At 39.5% G+C, this 19,251-nt stretch overlaps 1 protein-coding gene across 6 annotated transcripts in view; it reads left to right on the forward strand.

Moving 5' to 3' along the window:
- The window catches only part of SPPL2B (signal peptide peptidase like 2B), a 39,839-nt gene extending 25,557 nt beyond the window's left edge, over positions 1-14,282 (forward strand). For 4 of the 6 annotated variants that reach the window (XM_068920077.1, XM_068920080.1, XM_068920078.1 and 1 more), the window contains 7 exons: positions 2,023-2,104; positions 2,551-2,625; positions 2,735-2,797; positions 4,181-4,280; positions 6,931-7,008; positions 9,368-9,528; positions 11,660-14,282. In XM_068920077.1, coding sequence (XP_068776178.1) covers positions 2,023-2,104; positions 2,551-2,625; positions 2,735-2,797; positions 4,181-4,280; positions 6,931-7,008; positions 9,368-9,528; positions 11,660-11,947 — 847 coding nt within the window. In that variant the 3' untranslated portion in view covers positions 11,948-14,282. Of the gene's footprint in view, positions 1-2,022; positions 2,105-2,550; positions 2,626-2,734; positions 2,798-4,180; positions 4,281-6,930; positions 7,009-9,367; positions 9,596-11,659 lie in introns of all 6 variants that reach the window. The other 2 variants (XM_068920081.1, XM_068920082.1) reach the window with 1 other exon arrangement.
- The last annotated feature ends 4,969 nt before the right edge of the window (positions 14,283-19,251 follow it).

A 19,251-nucleotide genomic window follows, 5' to 3' on the forward strand; every position in this document is an offset into this window, starting at 1 on the left:
TATCTCAGACTATCTTGCCTTCCACACTTCTTTTCAGGGACCCCTCTCAGAACTTATTTGAACAGCAGGCCAATTCATTCTTGTCTCTGGGGACCATAGAACTTGTTTTTAATCCATCAAAAGAAAGGTTGCAGGGCTCCTTTCTGTGTCATTAAGCCACGAAGCCTTGGGAGTAGTCCGTCAGGTACTGAATTTACCTCTTGGGGATTTCACTAGTGGAAACATTAAAAACATTTAAAAAAAAATCTCAGAAAATATTTTGGAGCTTCTTTCCTAGAGTAGGGTTTGAGTTTATTCAAAATCTTTGCCTGTAGAGATTTTAAAGTGCTGTCCTCAAGGATTCACCAGTTGCTAGTGTTTTTAAATTTGGGTGTTGGAAGCAGTGGTGTCCTTGTTGGATGGAAATTTATTTTCCACTTTGTGGGATGGTGAATTATAGGACTGGCCCATGAGCGCCAAGAGGTTGTTTGGAACAATTCCTTTAAGGTGTTGCGCTGGGAGGCCTCCGCAGGACAACCAAACCAGTTGATAGGCGTTTTGCCCTGGTAAGGTAATTCAGCAGGCTCCGTACACTAAACAGGTTGGGGTGGTAGTATAGGTGTCCCTACTCCTTATGAATGAATTCACAATTGCAGTGGTTAACAGGTAAATAACAAAGTTTAAGGAATTAATGAGCGGTAACGATAACAACTATAGTAATACTTCGTGCTTATTGTATATTGTTATCAATATTAACTTATTTACAATAGTATGGGAGGGGGGGAGTGCGGCGCGTCCCTGAAGCCCGGCGTTGGGGGTGGCCCTCCTCCGCTAGCTGTCCCGCAGCCTACGGTGGAGCCGTCTCCAATTGGGGAACATGCCCTTGGCTTCTTCAGGCCTTGAAAAAGACCGCCAGTGATTTCATCTCCTCTTCTTTCCTGGGTCGCCAACGAGGAGAAGTCCCCCCCCCCCCCCCCAATCTAAAGGCGCATGGCTTTTTATAGATAGACCGCATTGTGACCGCAGGCATCCAAACACTGCCATTAGTCACACTCTGTCCAGATCCACGTTCTTACTGGTGTGTTTTGGATCCGTCACCAGCACGTGGACCAGCCTGCCGACCAGCGCCTAGGTCTGCTCCCCTTCTAGAGTGCTCGCCTTGATTGACAGTCACCCCTACCAATGATTTAATAATGTCAGGGTGGGACACAAGGGCCAGCTGACTAAGGGTCACACAAAGGACAGCATGATTGACAGGACATACAGACCACAAATAAAACCTTTTTAGCAGATCCGAAACAACTTTCAATCTATTAAGGGTTCTACTATGACAGCTGTTCAAAAAAGATTATTGTTCATTTAGCACAGATCGCTTTCTTGCTTCTAGGGCAAAGCATTCAATAACCTTCAAATATATACTAGACCTTTTCTGCTACTGGTTATTGTTCAGTGGCAGTATTTTACACTGCATAATTCTCATCCAGTTTATTCACCTAAAATATATATTATTGTTGGAAGATTGCCAGACATGACAGATTTATTTTTAGAATTGAAATGTACTTTATTGTTCCACAAACAGTTTGTAGTCTTACTATCTGTTAAGAACTGATGCAGGTTTGAATCTGTTTTATGAATCGTGGCAGATTGATTTCTAAGGCTAATTTCAGTTCATTTTGGTTAAACTAGTGATAATATAATATAGAGGTGGATGTGTTCTTTTGTTTGATGGGTTTTCGTTTGTTTACTTACATCTTTGGAAAAAACAATAACATTTGGTTGTTATTACTTAAAGTATTTAAGTTCATAAAGACTTAACTTACATGGCAATAAACCAACACTTTATAGTTGCAGCAGTTTTCAGCTCAGATTTTTTTTCATAGAAGGTGAAACACTCTAAACATGGATCTTCTTTCTTGATTTCACTCTGCCACTTTTCTCTCGCAGTATGAGTTGAGAGAGGGGGCCTTAACTTCCATCTCTCCGTTCAGTCTCAAAATTCAGCTGAGGATGGGGAAAGAAAAGAAAACTATTTTCTTTCTTTAGGTGGGCCTGGATTCTGCAAGATGCTTTAGGAATTGCTTTCTGTCTTTACATGTTGAAAACAATTCGCCTGCCTACGTTTAAGGTATGGAAATTACGTAGATGTAAAAAGAGAATTTGCCCGCATGTGAGCAAACACTGAAGTTGCATACTCCATCCTGTTAGTGCAGCTACTGTATTCGTTCTCAGGTGGTACCCTAGATATTTCTAGTGATATTAAAACTTCCTGTTTGCTTCTAGTTGGTTTGTATGTAACACACCACAGTACTATGTACCAATGACCTTGTACTCTGCTCAGCGATGACTTCATGTTTTAGGTCTTCAATTAAAAACGTTCTGAAGAACTGTATAACGTAGATGTTATTAAACATGATTGCTTCTTGTAGATTTGTTGTTTACTTGGGGATCTGTCACTTGTCATATATATATACTAACTTTTGATTTGAATACTTTCAAGTTGCTAATTCTTCTCTGCTGTTTATGGGCATTCACATACTATGCATTAGTAAAGGATTTTGTTTCTTTCTTCAGGGTTGTACCTTGCTCCTCCTGGTTCTTTTTGTGTATGATGTATTTTTTGTATTTATCACACCTTTTCTAACAAAGGTAAGTAAAGTGCCTGCTACTCACAGAGCTGCCTGTTTCTCTGTGTTCCTAAACAAACCTAGACCTGCTGACTGAACTGCTGGTTTACAGTTTCCCTTCTTTTCTTTAGACAGGGGAGAGTATAATGGTGGAGGTGGCTGCAGGCCCGTCCGATTCTGCCACGCATGAAAAGGTACTGTTTGTAGCCCAAAAACATGAGACAATCTCAACTACTCTAAAAGTTCAAAGACTGCAGAGAGCTGAAATGGAGATGTCAGTTTGAAAAGAATTTTGTGTGGAAGTAAAAAGTGCTCCTGAGCTCTTTGGAAATCCACAGCAAAAGCAGGGGACGATACAAACTTTTAGTGGCTCATGATAATAGCTTTGGTTTTCCTTTATCTTGATTTTTAAGGATTTTAGTGCAATGAAGCTTGCTAGCTCAGTTTAACAAAAATACGTGAACACATTTGGAGATAAAACTAATCGCTAGTGAAGTATATCCTTTTTTACCTGAAGAGATTAAATTATATGATCAGTCTGTCTCTTCCCCCTCCCTAGTTTTGATAATTGCCTTATGAAAAGTTGAAGCTAGGCAAGGGAGAGAAACCCAAACTGGAGGCCTCAGAAAGAAAACAGACATTAGAATTCAGCAGAATTGTGCAGAGCTGTAGAACACGATGCGTCTGACTTGGGTCAGGGTAAGGGAAGGGGGAAGTAAGGTATAGGAGATGCTGAGATACAAAGTGTAAAACAAATAAAAAATAAACTGGTGAGAAGGCCGATTTTGTTAACTTAAGTCTAGGTCTCTTTTTTTTTGAGCAATGAATATACTACTATCACATGGGAATTCACAGTAAAGAAAATAGTTGTTTGCAGGAGGAACTACAGGTAGACTATCCATGCTGGTTTTTTACGCTGTTATATTTTGTACCATTGTAGTTTTCCTATGTTTCAGTTTTATATACAGAAGAAATTGTGAAGAGCAGTAATTATAGCATAACTAGATACAACTATTGTGGTTATAGCATAATCAAAAAAGAAAACTGAAGTTTCTTTAATGTACTTCTTTGCACTGAACCTTGCCCCACCATGCATTAGCATTGCAACTTATATAGTACACAGGAGCATTGGCTGTTATAAAACACTTAAATAAGGAAAACGAGTGACTTGAATACCAGCCTTCACTTTTTGGAGACTTTAAATACAACCAGGAGGACCAAATATAAATGGAAATTTCTTATGCATTTGTCAGCTTACCAAAATAGCTTATTTTCTAGAGTTAAAACAGTTGTTGATATGTGCAGCCCATCATATGTGAGGACTTTGAAATTAATATAGAATGTTTTGAGATCTGTTTGCCATACTGAGGGTTGTCTTGGCTGTTTGTTTTATGTTTGTTCATTGCTTATGTATTGAATATATTTTGTTAATTATCAGTAATATTAATGACAGCTATGATGTGAAAAAGATGTTTCCTCTATTTGTAGTCTGCAGTTTCAATACAACAATTCTAGCAAGTGTTGGTAATACATAGAGAAAACATCTTTCCATAAAATATGTCTCTTTCATTTCCAAGCTCCCAATGGTCCTGAAGGTTCCAAGACTGAACTCCTCACCATTGGCTCTTTGTGATAGGCCTTTTTCTCTCCTAGGATTTGGAGACATTTTAGTTCCAGGTATTTCTTAGTGTGTTAAGAATTTTTCTTGTTGCACGTGTGGTATTAGTTTATTCCGCGTCTACTACCATTTCAATTGGGAAACCTGATTTGACTTGAATAAACCTGATATAAATAAACCTTTTATGTTCTTTCTTTTTTCTGCACTGTTTGTTTTTACCAATAAATTAAATCCACGTTAATGTGGTTAAGTTTCACATGCAGAGATATCAAGAAATGTAGAGAAAATCTGAAGAGTTGATTTAGCAATTGTTTTATATATAAATATATAAATATTTTTTAATACTGTGTGATGGTAGAGGTTATGTCTTCAAGTGGCTTGTCCCTTTGCACACGTGTGTGTGTGTGTGTGTGTGTATATATATATATATGCATACACACAGACAAAACACATAGTGACTTAAAATTTTAATTTTGTTATTCACAGAACGCCCAGTGTTTCTACCACACCTTTTCTCAAATTCTACATCAGACAGTATGTAGAAGTATGGACAGCACCATTGCAGTTGAAAACAGCTTTGGCTTTCAAATTTCTTCCAGAAATCCTTTTTCATCTTTTTGTTCTGTTTCTCTGAGTTTTCCTATCTTTCACTGGAGATTTCTCAGTAGACTTGCAGCAAGTTGCATCTGATGACCTTGTGCCACCTGCAGTGGCCACATTTCCCCCACTGAGCTTTGTGTAAGGAGCTTTTGTTGTTTTGGGAGAGGGGCACTTGAGTGCATGTAACAAATGCTTCTCACTCAAAGCTGCACCTGCAGGATGTGAAAACTAAAGCTTAAAAGTGGAGTTGAATTGGACTGAAGAATCCATGGATCTTTAACATCCCTTCATTCACTTGCAACTTTCTCTCCTTACTTTTTCATATGTCCAGCACCAAAACTGCCTCTGTCTGAAGAAGGTTTCAGTCCTTATGTTTAGAGGATTAGATCCTTAACATGGAACTTGATATTTCTCTGGCTCCAGTGATTCACTTGTGGACATCCCCATTCATTAATTGTCAAAATGCAAAATAGGCTCTGATAAGGTCAATTATGAGACCGCAGAATCTAAGGCAGCCTCTGTCATTGAAGTGTGTAGTGCATCAGTATCCTTTGAGAACTGTCTCCATCTTTACCATTCATCAACTTGCCACCTAGAGCTCTATCCATACCTTCACCAACACTATGCAGTTACAAAAGCTGGGAGTTACTTGCAGTCACTGGCTGGGTGTCCTTATGGACAAGTCTCTGGGCTCCCCAGTGTGAGAGAGATGTGGAGCTACTGGAGCGAGTCCAGTTAAGGGCTACTAAGATGATAAAGAGACTAGAGCATCTCTCATATGAGGAAAGATGGAGAGAGCTGGGACTGTTCAGCCTGGAGAAGAGAAGGCTTGGGCGGGGATCTTGTCGATGTGTATAAATATCTGAAGGGAGGGTATAAAGAGGATGGGGCCAGACTCTTCTCACTGGTGCTCAGTGATAGGATGAGAGGCAGTGGGCACAAACTGAAGCACAGGAAGTTCTGTCTGACTATAAGGAAAAACTTCTTCATTGTGAGAGTAAACAGAGGATGGGAACAGGTTGCCCAGAGAGGTTGTGGGCTCTCTATTCTTTGAGATATTCAAAAGCCATGTGGATAGGGTGCTGGGCAACCTGCTGCAGGTAACTCCGCTCGAGCCAGTGGGTTGGACTAGATGATCTCCAGAGATCTCATCACAGAATCACAAAATGGTTGCGATTGGAGGTCACCAAATAAATAAATAAATAAAATATTTACCAGTGATTAGGATTCTTCAGGATGTGCTGCCCATTCATACTGTAACCTCCCAGTGGCTCTCCAGTGTTTCCTCAGGATCACTTTCTTCCAAGGCTCAAACCTGGGAGTGAACCAAGTGTTCCACACATGCTCATGTAACATCAAGGAACTTAGTCTGAGAGTAACAAAATTATGCAGTCTGTAGTGACTGAACATAAACAATACTGTGCATGTGGACAATTCTTCTGGTAGCCCTCATTTATTGTGAATATCTCTTTTTTTTTTTTTTAGTTATATAATCTTCTGTGGTAAAATTGTCACCTTGTTGCTTTGGTTCCCCAGAATAATTATTTGTTTCTAATTTTCACAAAAATGAGTAAAATACATAAGGATTTCTCCTAATTAAATATCTGCAAGACACATTTGCTTACTGTCTTCCTATTGCATTGAAGAGCCAATCAGATCACTTCAATTAAGGATTGATAAAACACAAATCAGTAATATTTTGAGCTGCTCTATATAAAATTGTATAACTGATCTATAGTAGGCAGAGTCATAAGCCATAAATTACCACTGCCTTTACTAGGAAATATAAATGATAAACCTACCCTTCTTAATCTGAACATCATATTTTTGTAACTCTTGGGGATTGGATTGTCTTTTGTTATCTTGGATCTCCTTATTTATAGGTACTAATATTACTATTAGATTGCTTGTATTGTACTGGGCTTGTATTAAGTATATAACTGCTATGTAAGGTGTACAGTCTCTTGAATAATACTGCCATAGTAGTTAAACAGCAGTGCACAAAGAAGTACTGGAAAAATCTTAAAGGTTCCTGCATAAGTGAATGTTTTTGTGTATCTTCATCTATGAGCATGTTGAAAAACTGTTGTAATTTCCTTACTTTCATAGGCTTACTGGTGGCGTATTGCCATAGATTTGATATTCAGGTGCAGTCCTCCAGAGTCTATTTTGTAGCCTGCACAATAGGTATGTATGACACTGACTCTTGAACACAATGGCTAGAGGAATTACTCTCTTTAAAAGCATATCATAGATCTCTTGTTACACAGTTTGGTTTGTGATTCTTCTCCTCCTTTATTATCAGACAGTGAGGTAGCTTAGAGAAGCAAATAGAACTGTGCTGTACATTGGAGGCTAGACCTTTCATCACCAAGTTATCTGACGTGTTGACTCCCTGAGCTGTTTTGTCCAGCATATATATGAGGCTTGTTGTTGTCATGGTTTATGTATCACCAGAAACCCTACTTCATCTACAGTATCTTTATATATGCTTAGCTGCTCGTTCTAATTTCCTTGTTCACACATCCTTGAGTATATTATATTACATACAAAAATTCAGGTTCAAGGGTATCTGACTTTGTTTTTAGCTTTTGTGTATTCGTCAAAAAGCTGTGATTGACCTATGATGTAACAAATCACATCATGATGGCTGTAATTTCTTCAAAGTTACTATCATCTTGACTTTATTGATTTGAAATATCTGAGGCTTTTGTCAGATGTTTCTTTGTTAAATCGTTGTAATGATTTAAGAAGTTCTTAATTGTTGGTGATAATATGGGTGAACCTCTTACCTGTGAAACAGCTTCTGAGAAGCCATATGATCAATGACTATGTTGCAGCTGTGGGATTTATGGACAGATTAACTGTTACGTCTTAAATAACTACAGTTTTCTCACAAGCAAATGTCTTGGTGTTTTGGGGTTGTTTAAGTCACAGTCAGGAGCTTCATTTGGGGTCATGTCCTTTAGAGGATAAAAGCAGTAACCTAAAACTCCAGGTCAAATTTTGAAAACTAACATAATTCCCTTTTAGGGCAGGATGGTAAGGGTTTTGGAGACAGCAAACTTGTAAATAACTTGGTCTTGCATGTCCATGTAACAGCTAATAATTTTGACTTTGGCAGAGCGTTTGAATTAACTGACTTCTGGCATCATTGTCTATTTCACCATTCCTTTTCTATTTTGTGGTTTTTTGTGTTTTTATACAGTAATCTGTAGAATCCATCATGGAAAAACTTTTAAAAACTGTTTTAGAAATTGCAAAAATAACTAGCACAGCTAAAGAAACTCTGATTTTGCACTTTTATTTCAAGGTATGAAAACTTAATTTAAGTCCATATCGGAGGCTCTTGAACTAAACTCCTTTCTGTTCTGATACTTTCAAACCATTTTTGCAGAAATTGATGGAAAAATGTCATATCAGTGAAGAGTCAAAAGTGCACTTTTGCAGTAATGAAAACTAACCATATACTAGATTGTTTTAAGAGTGCAGCGAGCAGGTTGAGAGAAGTGATTATTCCCCTCTATTTGGCACTTGAAACTGCATCTGGAGTATTGTATCTGGTTTGGGGATCTCCGATGCAAGACATTGACATACTGAGCAAGTTCAGTGGAGGCCCACCAAGATGGTCAGGGGCTTGAGCATGTGACATTCAAAGAGGCTGAAAGAACTGGTTTTCTTCAGCCTAGAGAAGAGAAGGCAAAGGGGAGATTCTGTTGCTGTCCGCAGCTACCTAATGGGAGGATGTAGAGAAGATAGAGCCAGATTTTTCTTGGAGCTGCACAGGGATAGGGTGAGAGGCAGTGGACCCAAGATGCAACAAGGAATATTAAAATTAGGTACAAGGAACTCTCGCTAATAACAGTGTACCCTGAGAAAAATTTTGAAGAATTGTCAACAGTTATTAATGAGCGAGTATTCCAGTCATCCAACTGATTTATTGTTCAGAAATCAGATTTAGATTCATTGTTTTGAAAATACAATTGAAAATAATCATTATATGAGATCTTAAATAAAACATTCCTGTTCTACATAGTAATTTCTGCAAAATATATGCAGTAATTAAAGTAAAAGAAATATTAGTTATAGCATACAGCTGGTTTTGGTTTTGGTGATGTTGCAGCATAATGAGAAGCACAGCTGAAGCTAAACCAAATGCAAAGTACGTGTTATAGTGGTCAACATCTTGTCTATATCTGTTGAATTCATAAGTACAATAGGAGAAACTGTTTCATTTATTTATTTTACCTCTCTAAAACTGCTCAAGGCAATGAATTAATCACAGACTAGGCAGATCACATTACTTTCACAACGTATTATCAATAGACTGTAGTATGACTGCTAAGCAAATTACTATTCCAAATGTATATTTTATGTATAATGTTTGAGTTTGAAGAAGCTTGAAAAAGTTCTGAAAGTGTTTTTTTTTTTTAAATGTATTACTCGATAAAAGTTGCTGTTATAATGCTTATCTGGCTAATTATTTAACTATTCTTAGCTCAGCTGTAACTGAATATCTCTTCTTGGTGGTTTTGTTTCCTTCTAGCATATGGCATAGGCCTTCTTGTAACCTTTGTAGCCTTGGCATTGATGCAGATGGGCCAGCCAGCTCTCCTCTACTTGGTGCCGTGTACGCTTATCACAAGCTTTGCTGTGGCTCTTTGGAGAAAGGAGCTTACAATGTTCTGGACGGGCAGCGGCTTTGCGGTGAATACCAGTTTGATATGAGTGTCTTCAAGAAATACTAATATTATAAAACCTAACTAGAATTAAAGTTGAGTAAAATATTGTAGTATTATCCAACAGAAACAAAGAATTTGTTTGCTTGACTGAATGTTTCCTTTTTAATTTTTTTTTGTTGGCCTCAGGAATTTTTTTTAGTTTTTCTTTGTTTATGGCCGCTTAAACTGACTAGTGAAAAGTACATTAGTTCTTGTGTATCCATCTTAATTCTGTTGTAATTTTAGTGGTTTGATCTTTGAAAATATTATTATTTTTATTATTACAGTAAGCAGCTCTTTAAAAATCCTTTTCTCCATATTTTTTCATAGCCTAGTACAAGATACTAAATAATCAGTTTACAAGTGAAATTCGTTTCCTTAATTTTTTTTTTTTTTTAAACTTGAATGGAGAAAGTATCAATCTGGAGGTTCCCCCTGCAGGGCACCGTTATTTCATTATTCAGTTATTTTTGATAAACTCAGTTGTCCAAGGGAAAGTTGTGGAAAAAATGTATTTGAGATCACCTGAAATATGTCAGAGAAAGTGATAGTTGTTATGCACCAGTACTAAAGACGGGCAAAACCAGATGATTCTGAAGTGCGAAAATGTTGATTGCTGTCTCTGAGTAAGCAGCAAAGCACACCTGAAATCGGTGAGAAATGATCAAGCTATAGATTCCAAGTGTTTCACTCACCTTCTCCAGACTCCAGCTCTCTATCTTTGTGAATCAGTAGGACCTATTTCAGAGAATACATAGTAAATCTTTTTGGTTTTTATAGATTGTTTGAAGTTACTGGAGTAACTTTCAGGAACCTTCAGTAAGAACATCTAATTTGATGGGACTGGTGGAGTCAGCAAATGATTACAGGAAGCCAAGTAATAGGGAGTCAGTTGAGTAGGATTTGCAGTGCTTTGTATGCCCCACATATAGGTTGCAATGTTTCTGGACAGTCGGTCACAACTGAAGACCAAGAATAAGGGGCTAAAACCACCACTATTAATACATCACAAAATGTACAAGCCAAGAGATTTAAAGCATTTTTATTCCCTTAGAGGCTTGCAAAAGCAAGAGATTTGTTAGGTGGGTTCCAGAAGGATCTTAGCAAGTAAATGTTATTCCCCTCTACAAAGGAAGTTTTAAAATAACAGCAACTCACTTCCTCTGGATCAGAGTGGCAGGAGGAACAGTCATTGCCGATTACAAATCCCGTAAGAATTTCATTGCTGTATGTGGTAGCAAGAGATCTTCATAGCACTAAGGCTACCACCACATTCTGACCACACAGATGAGAGACTGGAGCTTGCAAAGAAGGTTTAAAAAAAAAATTAAAACTTTAATACATAAGCTTAGCTTGAATATAGTGCAGATGATGCAGAAAACAGTTGCCTCTTCTTGGAAATATCAGAAAATCAGGCACAAAGTCAGTCAAAAAGAAAAACCAATAATGAATTCAATGCTAGTAATCACTAGAAAGAAATGGAGAGCAAAGTAGCATCACTGTGTAAATGTTATGAGCTTGCCTTCTGAATACTGTGTACAGTCCTGCTTTCCCTTTGACAAAGCAATATAGTAGGACTAGACAGTGTAGGGAAAGATAGGGATGCCAGAGCTATAGAACAGCTTTGCAAGGAGGTCTAGAAAACCATAAATGTCATGGAAAAGGTGGAGAAAATGATTTTATACAGCTGTCACAGTACAAGAATTAAGTCATGAGTTCAAGCAAGGGTTTTTTGTTATGACTTTTCTTATGTTTATGAAACTTGCTGCCAAAAACGTTATGAATGATAAAAGTTTACAGAGTTTTAAGAAGTGATTAAATAAATCGCTTTATTAAATTAATCACTAGGAAGAAAAATCCTGTTATGCTTTAAAAAGCACAGATAAGACAAGAGTATGCATGGATATCTACTACTGGACTCTACTGATAGCAGAGATGACTGGTCTTTCAGCTTTGTCTTTTATGACAGTTCTGATCACATCTGTAACTGGACACACAGTTGAATAAGTTTGCTGTTAACCTGAGTTCATACTTTTAGTAGTTATTGTTTATACTATTCTTGGTAGCAGTAATAGTTCCTGCTTCACATCGTTCTAACCATGATCTTTTGTTTACAGAAAGACCTACCTCAGCCTCCCTTGGTGATAACTCCTGTCAACTGCCATGAGCTTCCCAAAGATACCAATGTACCAGCCTCTCAACAAGACACAGAGCAAATGACTAATCCTACCCTTCACGTGGAGGATCTGCATGGCCCCACTATGACTGCGGAGGAGCTGGCCGATACCAATACAAAGACAGAACAATCAGAAACTTCTGTCTCTCAGAGTGAGGAACCAGCCAGTCAGAAGAAGGATGACCTTGAAAGCAAAAGTCTAAACCCAGAGCAAAAGCAGCCCGAATAAATGATGTGATAGGAACCCCCTTTTCCCCTCAAAGACATAGCCACATAAAACCAGTGTGTAGTTAGACTGGTTTAGTAGTGCTCGCATTCATTGAGAAACCTCACTGGGAGTCTGATCATCAAATCCAGCCAAGAATGTTCTGCCTCCAGCTTTGGTACAGCTATACACTTCAAACATTTTTCTGAAATATGGTGCTCTACAAGGATTCTGATGTATGAATTTTGGTGATCATTTTATTAGTGGATGCCTTTTACTGTTCCAGTTTAGTTATACTGGGGTAGTATTAAGAGTTTTTATTTAAGCAGTACTCTGCTTGTGTAGCTCTTGTGCTGCTTTAGCGTAGTGTAGGTGAGCATGGAGGGAAAAGCATTGAATGAATCTGCTGCCATGCTAAGTCGAGAGAAATGTGATACATTTTTAGCACTTTCCCTATTGTCGCATTTTTACTTTTCCCTACTTGTCAAAGCCATTGATGCGAGGAAATGCTTTAGTATTAACTGATATTCAGGCAGTGCAGGGAGCTGGTTACATTACCAGCCTCTGACAGGACTTATATTACCGTGGTGCATTAAATGCATCTCTTAATGTTTGTTGTCTTTGTTTTTACTTCCAGGTATCTGGGTTGGTTACTGGTCTAGTTTAAAAGGCAGGATGAATGGACCTGCAGGAAGCCTTGTAAGCCCTTGTATGAACTCTAGGGGTTGTCTCTGGGGAAAAAAAAATTACAATGTTTATTGCAAAACACAGTGTAGTAGAATAAGTTTATTTTGAATGTTTGAAGTTTTAAAAACAAACAAAACAAAGTAAGTAGTAGCACTATACTCGGTTTAATAGGCAGTATTTTCCCTGGGAAAGCGTTAAAGTAAAATTAAAAATATTTTACTGGGTTTTTTTTTTTTTGAGCTTCTATTTATTATCCTTTTAAGGAATATAGGTGAGGTTTCTAATTCTGAAGAAAAATAGTTTGGTTTCATCATTCTCCAGGGAGTATGTATGGTGCTATAGTCAGTTGTGATTTAGTTACTTGCCACTCAGTAACTAATTGACTGCCTCAAATCATGTTTTGTCCTTGTCTCAGAAGTAGCCAGAGTGAGGCATGTCAGGTTCTGGAAGGAGGCTGTGATCTAGCATATTATCTTGTATCTTTTGCTTCATGACATTGGGAAGGACTAAATCTGTATACATTTTAAACTATTTCAGGTGCAGCTGTCTTTCTTTACATACCAGAAAATAATAATTTTTTTCATATGACATGATTGAGTTTTTTATGCATCAACTTTGCTACGCACAGAGGGATAATGAGATTTGCATTTCACTTATCTCATTTAAGAAGTTAGAACACGTGGCTTTATCAAAGATGTCAGTATTCTATGCTTACATTGCATTCCCTTTCAAAAAAAAAAAATCTGAAATGGAAGAGGTCACAGAAATATTGTAGGATCCTAGAATATGATTCCAAATGCCATGCAAGAAATTCTCTTCTTAGTATTCTGAGGACCCAAAATGTGATATTTACAAAAGTATCATTATAGTGTCATGATCTGAAGCAATGATTTTTAAGTTAAGCTCTAGTTGGCGTGCAGAGTTGAATTCTGGAAGGTTCTCTTTTAATGTCAGTATGTTAAACTTAGTCATTGTCTTTTGCTAGGCCTTCCAAAAGTTTGTGCTGTGTTTTATGGATGATAACTTCTTTTCATTTTCTCTCCTGTTTCATGTTGAGTGGACAGTATTCTTTCTCTAGAGTTGTTAAAGGCTTTCTGTAAAAACCACACTATGGATCCAGAATTTTACCAGCTTCTGTTTAAAGCCTTGAGCCCTCTCTGATAAGTTGATTTAATGGTGAGTTTCTTGAAAGGCTTCCCGAGTCCAAAGGCCTGCAGTGCATTTAATTGACTAATGAACCAAATGGAACACAGTAAATGGTAGTAGAGAGATCTATTTTTCAGTCTACTCTTTAATGGACTACATTACTTTTTCCAGGGGTAATATGAACCAGTTATTACTAATGTAAAGCAACAGAGACATTTTATTCAAAACTTCAGCCAGCTGAATTATGCCTTAATTTAAGCCACTGTATAAGTATGTATATTAAACATTTATTTAAAATAAGAAAATAAACCTATGTTTAAATAATGAACTTCACAAATAGTAGGAAAAAATTTTGGAAACTGACTCAAAGTTCTGTGTGTATTTGTGGATTTTTTTTTGTTTGTTTTTTTGTCTTCACTGTCTTTAAGTCATAGTGTTATTGGGAATAGTTTTCTTTTTTTAATATGCTTAAAAGCCAGTAGGTTTTTTTATGATTATGAAGTACTAAGTTTTATCTTGAGAACAAGTGTTAAAATGCATATTTCATCTGTGTGATAATGTTCATAATTTGTGTTAGGAAACAATTTATTTCTCAAGTTATAAATAACTCATTTAAAATGGAAGAATTCAAAACACTGATTAACTTGCAGGCATTTAACAGTCACTTTGTTCATATTGTATTTTAGATCAGTGTGCTTGGAGCATAAGGTATAAAGCTTATGTTTCTGAGAGTTTTCCACCTATTTTTTACATGTGATTTTTCACCAACTACAAAGATCATGTGGAAGAAGAAATGGCTATTTAGGCTAATGCAATACTTCAAGTTGAAGTATGTGAACTGGCAATAAGTTATATACTTTGACTATTCCAGTACTGTACAAATCAGGTGACCCTAGTGCACCCATTTGGCTGTGACTGTTCGGACCCTGATCCTCCTCAGTTCAATCACTTCCATCAAAATACAAGGCTGTGCTTTTTTGTTTTTTCAGACACCTCCCTGATCTGCATAATGTAAAACCTACTGTTGTGTAGGAAAAGGTGAAGAGATACAGTGGATTATAATTTTATTTGATGGTTGCAGACATATGTCCCATACCAAACTTTAGAAGAAGTATTTTAACTGAACGTTGATGCACTTCTTGTTTACATATTTCATATACTAAGTCTTTAGCTGACAATCTAAATATTCAAGAATAAAGGATCTACTTCTGAAAACGTATATGTGTTCAAGTAAAGTATTTGTTGTAGTCCAAAAGAAAGGTGGGGGTGGGGGGGAGGAGGGGGTTCTTTGGATTATCACAGTAATGATGGTCAGATTCTTTCCTGGTTCTGGAATTGCAAAATAGTCAGCTCAAGTTGGTTGTTCTGACTGTGTTCTCCTGAAGGGTTGCACAAATACAGCTGAAGGTAGAATGCAAACTGGAAGACCTTGACTAACGGTGACAAGTAAGAGAGATGTATTCTGAACCCTCTTCTACTTTGTGGGATTCTTTTCTCACTAGTTTTAAATGAAATGCTTGGGGGGGGAAATAAATCCTGCTGTTATTAACGGCAGTAAAAATAGCACATTCACATATGTAAGAACTAAACTTGTGAAAATAAGTTGTTACATCTAAACTTAAATTCCAAAAGACACAGAAAATATGCAGCACAGTATCCTTTCCAGAAGGATTGTCCATGTATCTAATGGAAATCTTCATTTAGATTACTGTTAGTTTAATTTTTATTTTTTCAACTTTTATATTAACCATACTTTGCTTCACTTTTTTTTTTAGCTGATGCCTTGATCTCATATTCATTCAAGACCTTCCTTCAGGAGCTCTTCTCTTCTTACAGTAGCCCTCTGTCTGTCTGTCTTCTCTTTTGTCTTGTGGTTGAGTAAAGATGTATTACATTTTTCTTGCACTACACTTAATGTTTAGTATGTAAAGCCCAATAATATTTCTCTTTAATGGCAGCTTTATTGTTTATCAGTAAACAAAATGGAACATTTTGTTTATGCTTGCATCATTTGCAATGTTATTTTTAATATGTTCCTATGTAAATAAGCTGACTAAGCAGTAATATGCAGCTGTTGCATATTGGTATGTGCCTAGCACAGCTAGGCGCAAACAGTCGAGGAGGTTCCTGCAGAGGATTGAGGATAATTTCTTGACCTAGGTGGTGGAGACGCCAACAAGGAGAAGTGCAATGCTAGACCTTGTACTAACAAACAAAGAAGGTCTGGTTGGAGATGTGAAGGTTGGGGGCAGCCTTGGCTGCAGTGAGCATGAGATGGTGGAGTTGAGGATCCTGTGAGGAGGGAGCAGGGCAATGAGTAGGATCGCAACGCTGGACTTGAGGAGAGCTAACTTTGGCCTCTTCAGGGACCTGCTTGGAGGAATCCCATGGAGGAGGGCCCTAGAAGGAAGGGTGATCCAGGAGAGCTGGTTAATATTCAAGCATCACCTCCTCCAGGCTCAAGACGGGTGTGTCCCTCTGAGTAAGAAGTCGAGCAAAGCGGGCAGGAGACCCGCCTGGATGAGGAAGGAACTCCTGGCAAAACTCCAACAGAAGAAGGAAGTCCACAGAATGTGGAAAAGGGCACAGGCCACTTGGGAGGAATACAGGGACGTTGTCAGATGGGATGGGAGGAGGAAGGCTAAGGCCCATTTGGAATTAAATCTGGCAAGGGATGTCAAGGACAACAAGAAGGGGTTCTTCAAATACATCAAGAGCAAAAGGAAGACTAGGGAAAATGTGGGCCCACTGCTGAATGGGGCGGGTGGCCTGGTGATGAAGGATACAGAGGAGGCAGAGTTGCTGAATGCCTTCTTTGCTTCAGTCTTCACTGCTAAGGCCAGTCCTCAGGAATTGCAGACCTTGGAGACGGGAGAGGAAGGCTGCAGAAAGGAAGACTCTGCCTTGGTGGAGGAGGATCAGGTTAGAGATCTTTTGTCCAAACTTGACATCCACAAATCCATGGGCCCTGACGGGATGCACCCACGAGTGCTGAGGGAGCTGGCAGATGTTATTGCTAGGCCACTCCCCATCACCTTGGAAAGGTCCTGGAGATCAGGAGAGGTGCCTGAGGACTGGAAGAAAGCCAGTGTCACTCCAGCCTTCCAAAAGGGCAAGAAGGAGGAGCCAGGGAACGACAGGCCTGTCAGCCTCCCCTCCTTCCCTGGAAAGCTGATGGAACAGCTCCTCCTGGAGGTCCTCTCTAAGCAGGTGGAGGACAAGAAGGTGATCAGGCATAGTCAGCGTGGATTCACCAAAGGGAAATCATGCTGGACCAATCGGATAGCCTTCTGGGAGGGAACGACTGGCTGGGTAGATGAGGGCAGAGCAGTGGATGTGGTCTCCCTGGCCTTCAGCAAGGCTTCCAACACTGTCTCCCATCACATCCTCCTAGGTAAGCTCAGGAAGTGTGGGTTGGATGAGTGGTTGGCGAGGTGGATTGAGAAGTGGCTGGATGGCCGAGCTCAGAGGGTGGTGGTGAATGGTGCAGAGTCAAGTTGGAGGTGTGTAGCTAGTGGTGTCCCCCAGGGGTCAGTCCTGGGTCCAGTCTTGTTCAACGTATTCATCAATGACCTGGAGGAAGGCACAGAGTGCACCCTCAGCAAGTTTGCTGATGATACTAAACTGGGGGGAGTGGCTGACACACCAGAAGACTGTGCTGCCGTTCAGAGGGACCTGGACAGGCTGGAGAGCTGGGCGGAGAGGAGCCTCCTGAAGTTCAACAAAGGCAAGTGCAGGGTCCTGCCCCTAGGCAGGAAGAACCCCCTGCAGCAGTACAGGCTGGGGGTTGACCTGCTGGAAAGCAGCCCTGCAGAGAAGGAGCTGGGAGTGCTGGTGGACAACAAGTTAAGCATGAGGCAGCAGTGTGCCCTGGTGGCCAAGAAGGCCAATGGTCTCCTGGGGTGCATGAGGCAGAGTGTTGCCAGCAGGTGGAGGGAGGTGATCCTGCCCCTCCATTCAGCCCTGGTGAGGCCTCACCTGGAGTACTGTGTCCACTTCTGGGCTCCCCAGTCCAAGAGAGACATGGCCCTACTGGAGAGAGAGAGTCCAGCGGAGGCCTGTGAAGATGAGGAGGGGACTGGAGCATCTCTCCTCTGAAGAGAGGCTGCGAGAGCTGGGCCTGTTCAGCCTGGAGAATAGAAGACTTGAGAGGGGATCTCATAAACGTGTATAAGTATCTGAAGGGGGAGTGTCAAGAGGATGGGGCCAGACTCTTCTCCATGGTGCCCAGCGACAGGACAAGAGGCAACGGGCAGAAACTGAACCACAGGAGGTTCCACCTAAACCTGAGAAAAAACTTCTTGACTGTGAGGGTGACAGAGCATTGGAACAGGTTGCCCGGAGAGGTGGTGGAGTCTCCTTTGCTGGAGATATTCAAAACCCGTCTGGATGTGATCCTGGGCAATATGCTCTAGGTGACCCTGCTTGAGCAGGGAGGTTGGACTAGATGCTCTCCAGAGGTCCCTTCCAACCTAAACCATTCTGTGTTTCTGTGAAGAATGGGGGTGCTCTTAGAGTCTGGAAGAGAGCGAAGTATGATCAGAGGTCTAGAAAACATCGACTGAAAGAAAAGATTAAGCTTTTGGTATTTAATCTAGAGTATGGTTTCGCAGCTGGCCAACATGCAATGAAGCATGGAGTCATGCCAACAAGTTCTTTGTTGGCTTTTTTTTGTTTAGGCTTTATTGAAATGCTGTTAGGAAACATGGAGTGGGAGAAGATAAGAAAAAAAAAATGAAGGTTGCTCAGAGGAAGAGAGAGGAGGCACTGACATGGCCGAACAAGTAGGAAAATGGCAGCAGATGAGCTTGCTCCAGAGAAAACTTAGAGGGATGCATGATGGGCATCCTAAAATTGGAAAAGCTACTGCAAATTGGAAGAAAAAAGTTAATTCTCTAGCTAGTGTTCTTATTCCCGTCCCACAGCAAAGACTGTAAATATACTCTGAGGTCTATTCTAGCTTACTAAATCAGGGCAAAGCCACAGGCTTAAGCACTGGCCCATGATCACCCGTAATGTTTAACTGTTAAAATGTTCCCCAAAATAACTCTAGCACAGACCAGAGACCACTATGCCAGACAGTGCCTGAACATGTAGATAGCATGGGGTAGGGCTGTTTCCAGTGTACAATATTACTGAGAACATTCTGTTCTGAGAGCAAGGAATTTAACTGTATGGACATGAACCATGTTATGCGACTTGCATTAGGTGGCAGAGAACAAACCCTGGCCCACTTTTCCTGTACAGGTGTAGCCTGAGGGTCAAGCTTTCTGTGATTCAATGCCATTGTAGTATGGACTTTCCCTTGTAGCAGTCACTTTTGTATTTTATGAGTGCTGTAATGGAGTTGTCCAAGGCAACATTTAAGAAAACAGTGTGGTTAGCAATTCAGATCCCACATTACAAAGACCTTCTTCTGCTAGTTCTGGAAAGAAATCACATCAAAGTGCATGTTGATTAGACCTGGTGCTCTTTCTACTGTGATGAGATTTTTT

The sequence above is a fragment of the Struthio camelus genome, chromosome 26, assembly GCF_040807025.1.
Source record: "Struthio camelus isolate bStrCam1 chromosome 26, bStrCam1.hap1, whole genome shotgun sequence".
NCBI lineage: Eukaryota > Metazoa > Chordata > Aves > Struthioniformes > Struthionidae > Struthio > Struthio camelus.